The sequence below is a fragment of the Solanum pennellii genome, chromosome 9 (genome assembly GCF_001406875.1).
Source record: "Solanum pennellii chromosome 9, SPENNV200".
Taxonomy (NCBI): domain Eukaryota; kingdom Viridiplantae; phylum Streptophyta; class Magnoliopsida; order Solanales; family Solanaceae; genus Solanum; species Solanum pennellii.
Genome location: NC_028645.1, coordinates 77,774,337 through 77,782,302, shown reverse-complemented (window position 1 = coordinate 77,782,302; position 7,966 = coordinate 77,774,337). Strand labels below are relative to the sequence as shown.

General features: G+C 31.5%; 2 protein-coding genes across 2 annotated transcripts; one reads left to right on the top strand and one right to left on the bottom strand.

The window, feature by feature from the left end:
• Positions 1–1,423: 1,423 nt before the first annotated feature.
• Positions 1,424–4,042, top strand: LOC107029151 (zinc finger protein CONSTANS-LIKE 13). Its single transcript, XM_015230494.2, has 4 exons — positions 1,424–2,151; positions 2,455–2,667; positions 3,194–3,468; positions 3,570–4,042. The coding sequence occupies exons 1-4, from the start codon at positions 1,630–1,632 to the stop codon at positions 3,679–3,681; spliced, it is 1,122 nt and encodes a 373-aa protein (XP_015085980.1). The 5' UTR covers positions 1,424–1,629; the 3' UTR covers positions 3,682–4,042.
• Positions 4,043–5,001: 959 nt separating this feature from the next.
• Positions 5,002–6,395, bottom strand: LOC107029597 (CASP-like protein 1E1). The gene is made up of 2 exons (XM_015231031.2): positions 6,145–6,395; positions 5,002–5,493 (listed from the first exon to the last, which is right to left on the bottom strand). Exons 1-2 carry the CDS (start codon positions 6,393–6,395, stop codon positions 5,154–5,156), a joined length of 591 nt encoding a protein of 196 aa, XP_015086517.1. The 3' UTR covers positions 5,002–5,153.
• Between the last annotated feature and the right edge of the window lie 1,571 nt (positions 6,396–7,966).

The window sequence follows — 7,966 nt, the reverse complement described above, 5'->3', positions numbered from 1 at the left end:
CCAACACCCCAAATAAAAAAAATAAAAAAAATAAAAAAAAATTATTTTCAATTTCATAAATTATTTTATAGTCTAGTAAAAATAAAAGATGTTTTTCAAAAACATTTTTCATTCATAAATCAAACACTAAAAATCATTTCCGGAAAATATTTTCTATTTACCAACCAAACATGAGAAAATAAATCCAAAATCTACTTGTTTTCCAGGAAAACATTTTCTAGGAAAACATTTTCCATGGAAAACATTTTCCTTCGTACCAAACACACCCTAAAATAAAGTACTTATAACAAACATTCAAGGAAAATACCTACCTCACACCTATTTTTTTTTTATGTAAAATTATGTTCATTTATGTGTATGTACTAGTTATAAATTGTGATAAATAATATATATTATAATTAGGTAATACTAATTTGTAATTTTTAGTTGAACTGTTGTTTTTGAGGGATGGAAGAGTCGGTGACTTGCATGAAGGGTTTCTCCTCTGGTTTATTTATATAATTTCTTGATATTTGTTATTTATTATATTTCGATTATCACATTAGTTTATTGATGTTATTAGTTTTTTTAATTGATGTCCGACTTTCTGTATTATTTGATGCATATTTCTCAATAATAATGTACTAGTAAAATTCTACAAGTGAGATTTAGGAGGATAGAATGTGAGTAGATCTTGTGATTACCTCGTGCGGGTGCAGTGACTATTCCTCGCCTAAAATGCGGTGAATTAAGATATAAATAAGAAGGAAATAGTAAAGAAAATAGAGTTAAGTCAACAAGAAGGGAGCAAAATTCACATAAAAAATAGTGTGATAATCGAAACATAAAAAACAACATACTATGATAGATTATTTAAAACAATTAACAGATAATGAAAAGTATCAAAAACAAGAATTACAATAATATAATTCGTATAATGACACCAACTAACCTAAGCGAGACAACATTACTCCACCAGTTAACCTTCTACCCTAATACATGTCATCCATCTCTTATTTAAGATCATGTACTCAGTAACATGAAGTTGCGTCATATCCTATTTTGTCACCACTTTCTAATATTTCTTCGACCTCTCATTTTATTCTCTATAACCGATCTCTCACACTTCCTTACTAGTGCATCTTCTCTTCACGTTGTACACTTCGAAGGCCACTAAAAGCTTATTTTAAATATTCTCGTTTCTAATCATATCACTCCTAGTACAACTACACATCCACCTAACCATCCTCATATATGTAACATGAATCTTCTAAACGTGTGAGCTTTTGACAGACCAACACTCAATCCCGTACAACAATATCATTCTAACAACCATTCTAATTTCGACAGTAACTTTTCATGAGATATCAGAATTAAGTCTTTACCTCGTCTACGCCACATCGAATACAAACAATGAACCGTTTAGCCCCAATATCCCCGTGATCAGTCACACGTATGGGGAGATCGAAACAATGAAAAAGTAAATAAGAGAGATATTAATATCTCCACTCTTTCTGGACCCCCAATCCCCCTTTTGAAAAGTGATAAAGATTCTTGTGCCTAACAAAACAACTCTGCATTTGCAGCTTTCCCACAGCCAATGCTGACCTAAAAAAATCTCTCAAAGAAACTCCATTTCAACTAAAAAACATGACTGAAGTAAAAAAAGATGAAGAAAATCATCATCAGCATGTTTGTGATTTTTGTGGAAACAACACAGCACTTTTGTATTGCAGAGCAGATTCAGCTAAGCTCTGTTTTACCTGTGACCGTGAAGTTCATTCAACTAATCAGCTTTTCACTAAACATACTCGTTGGTTGCTCTGTAATCATTGTGATTCTTCTCCAGCTTCTATACTCTGTTGTACAGAGACCTCTGTTTTGTGTCAAAATTGTGATTGGGAATCTCATAATAAACTATTGTCTCTACATGAAAGAAGACCACTCGAGGGGTTTACCGGTTGTCCTTCTGTTTCTGAGCTGTTGTCGATTCTTGGATTTGAAGATTTGGGGAAGAAGGAACTTTTGTGTGGCGGTGATGATGGAGGTTATGGTTTCTCTGATTGGGTTATTTGGGATACTCCGTCTGTTGTTACTCTTGATGATTTGATTGCTAATAATAATGATTCTGGACATAATTATCAAGCTATTGGGGTTCCTCCTCTACCGAAGGTTATTTCTTTTTATTCATTTTTCATCTTACTTCGACCTCCCCATATATTTTACAATTTGAAACAAATTGAGTTCTTGTGAGTGGGACTGAAATTTCTTTTTGAGCTAGTTTTCGGAACTTTAACATATTTTGAAGATGAAATTTCAAAATCCGATAAGATTTTAGGGAAAAAAAACTAATAAATCACTGAACTATAGCATCTGTCATACTTTTGGAAATTAAAGTACACTATATATACCCTTTATGCTAACAGAACATTCAGATATCATAATTGTTATTTCCTTATATATTTTTGTAATTAGAACCGAAATGCTGCTTGTGGAAAACACAAGGAAGAAATACTTAGTCAGCTTCGCGAATTATCAAAGTTGGAACCAAATTCGGGTGATGATCAAGATGAAAATGTACCAACTACAGGATTTCAATCTATGGAACCTGTACAAAATTGTCCGTTGAGATATAAAGGTTCGGGATTTATGCAGAGTTCAGATCAACATGTAGTTCCTTCATCTGAGGTAAAGATCATTTCATTCTCTGTTGCTCCTCTTATAGTTGTTAAATGTTTGATTTGTGTTACGTCTATGTGAAAACTTAAGTTGTTAGAGCGATAAATGAACCTGGGATGTAATTAATTCGAAAAATAAGCTCAAGAGATGAGAATTGTCCAACCCCATCTATCTCCGACAAAGACACTGTATGGTATTGGATGTGTGAACAATCCGACTTACAAACACTGAATATTATCTTTTTGATAGTTTTGTGAACCACAATTAATTGCACTCAACCTTGACTTAGAAAACAAAAACAACAACAAACTCAGTGTAATCCCACAAGTGGGGTATGGGGTATAAGATGTACGGCCCTTATCCCTACCTTTATGGGATATAGAGGTAGTTTTTGATTGACCCTAGGCAACCCCTCCTCTTTTATCCGAGCTTGAGATCAGCAATGTGAACGAGCTCACACAAAAGGAGTTTAACTTTCACATAGCATTTGCAGTGTTGAAAAACTTGACTTGATCATGGTCCTTTGCCTGTGCAGGGGAGCGCCTTCCATTGGCACGGTGATACTGGTGAATTCGTAGATCAAGGCTTTTCTTCTTCTTTAACGGACTGCTTCATTGAGACAAAGTGCTTACTACCCGACAGAGATTCAGATGTTTGTGATGCTTCTGGTGGAGGAAATGAAGAACAATCTCATCATCCTCCCACTACTGAAACATTTCAAATGGTACCTAAAGTCGTTCATCGCGAGTTAAACAGCCAAGAAAGAGAAACTGCTGTGTCACGGTACAAGGAGAAGAAGAAAACAAGGAGGTAACAACAACACTTTGCCTTTTCATTCAGTCTATTTAGTCGCGTTTTGCTTGGTATTAGAGATGAATTCGTATTCTATTCTGTTGTTATGTTTTCGTCAGATATGAGAAGCATATTAGGTACGAGTCAAGGAAGGCTCGTGCAGAAACTAGAACACGAATCAAGGGACGTTTTGCCAAGATGGATTACAGGGATTCCTCCGTGCATCAGTAATGTCAAACGTTGTTTGTTTTTTTCCGAATCCAGGACATTCTGCTTGAAGATCATCGGTATACTGTACTGGAAAACGTTTAGTCAATTCTGTCGTGTGGACTGCAAATCTTTTATCAGCTCGATCGCAGGATCTATAGAGGCAATTAGGGTGTCTATCTTATATTTCAGCATGTATTTATAGACTATAATAATTTGTAAAGCTAAAAGAAGTTGATAAAAACATGTAGCATAGAAAAGGGGTAAAAAAAACAATGAGATTTTTAGTATAGTGTTTTGTGTAGCTTGTTGTGTATGTAGGCTTTTGCAGTTCAGCTTATATATACATTCATTCAAATGTTTATCAAATTAGTGAACTTTTGTAGTTCTGTGTGAATAGCTTATGCTTCTCTTTGTTTTTCTCTTTTCCTAGTTCTTGTCAAGTTTATTCGAAGATGTGATGGAATTTCGATTATATGAACTCTGAGGTTCCATGATCGTGACAGAGCTAGAATCTTTACTAAAAGAATTTTGAATATGAAGAAAGTTAAAAGAGTATCAACATTTACTTTATACGATTCAAAAAATAATTAGGTTTGTAATATTTCGAGGCTCGAATTGCTTCCACATGGGCATGTGACTTTCTATTAATCAGCAACCATGTCATGTGGACCATATCGTTATAGGTTTCAAGTTTTATTGCTCCCCCATAAATTTTGACTTTTAAATACACATTGTTAAGTACCTTTTTGGTTCTCTCTCCTTTGCTTTTGTTTGCTCCTATTTAAAGTAATAAAGGTTCTTATTTGGAAGAGTTTCGAAAAATATTTTAATTTTTCGTGGTGAAAATTTTTAAAAAACATTTCCTTCTAGGATGTTTTAAAATATTAGATAAATAATCCACTAGTACAAGTACAAAATACAAATTAATTACATAAATAATGTATCACATTGATTATACACTTCTCACTCTTTAACATGCCCCATCTTTGCTCTCAGGCCCACCCACCTTACATTAACTCCCACCTCCGCTGTTGTCTAGATTATTGATAAATTCTTTTAAAATAACATTTTTTTTAATTTATGTATCGATCATAAGAAAAAAATAAAAATTACAGTTAAATTTCTAGAGTTAAAAAGTGTCAGTTCTCGTATTGAGGCTTAGGTTGATGGGGTAGCGCAGCCTATTCCTATTCAACAACAGTAAGTCTATATTTATTATTCCCTTTGTGACTATAAATGCAGACTTGATATTAATATATTGATATTACGTATCGCCTTTATTAAAGTCATGTGTAAAAATTTTAAAAGACAACTAATATGAAACGATTAAAAGACATACAATTGGAGTTAATTCCATTATAAATAGTAGGTGTATTATTAGTGTAGCTTATTGAAATGCAATGGCTACAAACATAGCTGACAAGTAATAAATATGAGTACAAATTTCATCTAATTTCTTCATAACTTTTTTATATATCGACATAGACTCTTTACTAATTTAAAGTAGTTCTATGAAGATTATAAGTGAATAGAAACACAATACAAATAAAGAAGAATGAACCAAACATAGATAAAACAAGAGCGGCTCCCCCTTGAATACAATATCTTTTAAAAGCATAACAAACTTTGTGCCATTGAGTGTGTGAGTTTCCATTTAAAGCAATGAGTCCAATTGAAGCCGACGCCCCGTTGGCTGAAAAAAGCAATGCCACCATAGCCAAGTCTAGACCAACAACAAGGATAGAGCCTTTACAATTTCCTCCTGTTAGAGATATAAACGCCATAGATATCGCTGCATAAGCACATGCTATCGCATTTACAGCCACAAAATACCTATCATTTGTTAAACAACGAAAGATTTTAACTTATATACACCGAGGATGTTAATAAGTTTATGTTAATTGCCTCTCTAACTCAATTAATTGAATATAGTTGCATAAACTAATTGTTTTGTAACAATTATTTACTATTCATGTTTTTATTACAATAATTTTATAAGGGGGATTCAAGAATTTTGAAAGCTGAACATGCTTAAAAAAAACGCGTGAAATAAATAACTACATATAAATATCTATAGCAAATGAAATTACTAATTTTTTAAATAACAAGTTATAGTAGTGTAAAACTAGTTTAAAAGATAACCACGTGTAACCAACATTCACATTCATAATAAGTGAAATTAGTAATTTGAAAAATAAGGCAAAGCTAGATGCCTAAAACTAGTTTTAAAAATTAAATACATGTAAGTTGTAACCACTATATAACAAACATTTATATATAATAAAGTGAAACTAGTAATCTGAATAATAAGGTAAAGCTAGTTATCTAAAACTAATTTAAAAAATAACTATATGTAATAGCTTATAATAACTGAATTATAAGTAACGATACGTAACCATTTGTAATTATAACTGAATTAGTGACGTGAAAAATAAGACAGTAGAAGATCAAGTTTATATATAGTATATGTTTGAATTAACTTACACAGTGGAAGACATATAACTCCATTTAGCAGTTAGAGTAAGGTGCAAAGGAGGCAATCCATCTACAAGAGATATTGCAACTGATTCAGTATCCTTATTAGAACCAGCCACAATTGCAGCTACTAAAGTAAAAATTAGCCCCATAATTCTCAAAATCATATCATATTTTCTACAATTATTCAATTCTTCATCAAATCTATTTTTTCCCTCATTAGAACCACTTGCCCCATTGCTTGTCTCCAATGTCTTCATAATGGTTAGAACGTGAATTTCAAATACTGGATGATTATATTGAAGACAAATTATAAAGACTTAAAAGTACATAACAAAGATATGTATATATTGTTGTGTGAATATAATGTTTTTGTGAATTTGGAATTATTATTATAAATAGAGAGTACAACATATATAGACATGAATTATATTATTATTATTATTATTATTATATGATGGATTAATTTGGTAGTTGTCTACTTGCCCTATTGCGTTGGTTGGAGGGTGTGTTGCATTTAATTCATGATTAATTGATGTTACTCCAATTTAGTGATTTGGGAAGAGAAAAGAAGAAAAGACACGAAATATATAAAAAAGAGATAATTAACTTGTTCAACTTGAAATGAAATATTTGGAGGGTAATGAAAGATGGGACATTGATTAATATGGTGTTTGAAAGACTATTAATTGGTCATCCTTTCCTACAAAAGATATTTCAAAATTTTATATTTTTTTTTTAATTTTTTGCATATACTAAAGGCTCATTTACTATCCCTGATCAGGTAATAATAAGGAATGCGTACATATTATCATTTTTATATTTTATTTAGTAAAATTTTAGTAGATATGTTGTTGTTATTGTATATTAAAGGCGTATTTAGTACGAAGGATAATGAACTAATTTTGAATTAATTTTTAAAATGAGTTTATCCTATGTTTGGAATAAAATCGTGAAATAATTTATTTTGGAGCTTAAGTATCATTTTTATTTGGGAAACTTATATAAATCTCACTAATTTAGGAGTTAATTACTAAGATATACTCTAGTTAGTAATATTACATATCTTACAAGATTTTGATACTTCCAGATACGTCTGGATATACGTATCTTGGATACATGGGGTCAAATTTAGGTGTAATTTTCTAGATACACTATATTTAAGTGGATTCACGTGTATTTATGGTACATGGAAAATCCCATCGGCCTATCTCACCCCTCTCGTCTCGCTCGCCGCTCTCTCTTGTAAGTGGTATCCTAGATATATGTGAATCACTACAGAAACATGCATATACATGTATCTAGTGTAATTCGCATTTATTTGGGATACATACGAATCTCACTCGTCGGTCTCCCTATTATTGTGTATCTTGTAGCAAAAATACATGTATCTAAGTGTAAGATGTAGGGAACTCTTAATTTGTGATAATATACGTGATATTCTAAAAACATAAATAATAATAGTATATATAGTGAAGTGTCTCTATATATATATATATATTAAAGACAAAATAAAACAAGGAAAATAATGTACGTTATCTTCTGCCGGTAGTTCATTGTATTCAATTCTCCATAGACCAAAGCTAGCTACCACATTAATGGATGACTTATTATACTATTTCATATTTACACTAAAATCAATTGATGCATTATATGTAAACAGAATTATAGGTAACTTGGACTGAAATAGATTACAAAATGAATCATAACTCAAACTCGTTTAAATTTTATTTAATTTTAATCAATTTATGTATTTGTAGTTGATTTAAGTACCTACCAAAAATACATATCAAACAAAACAAGAAAACCATTTTTTTTTAAAATAGTGAGT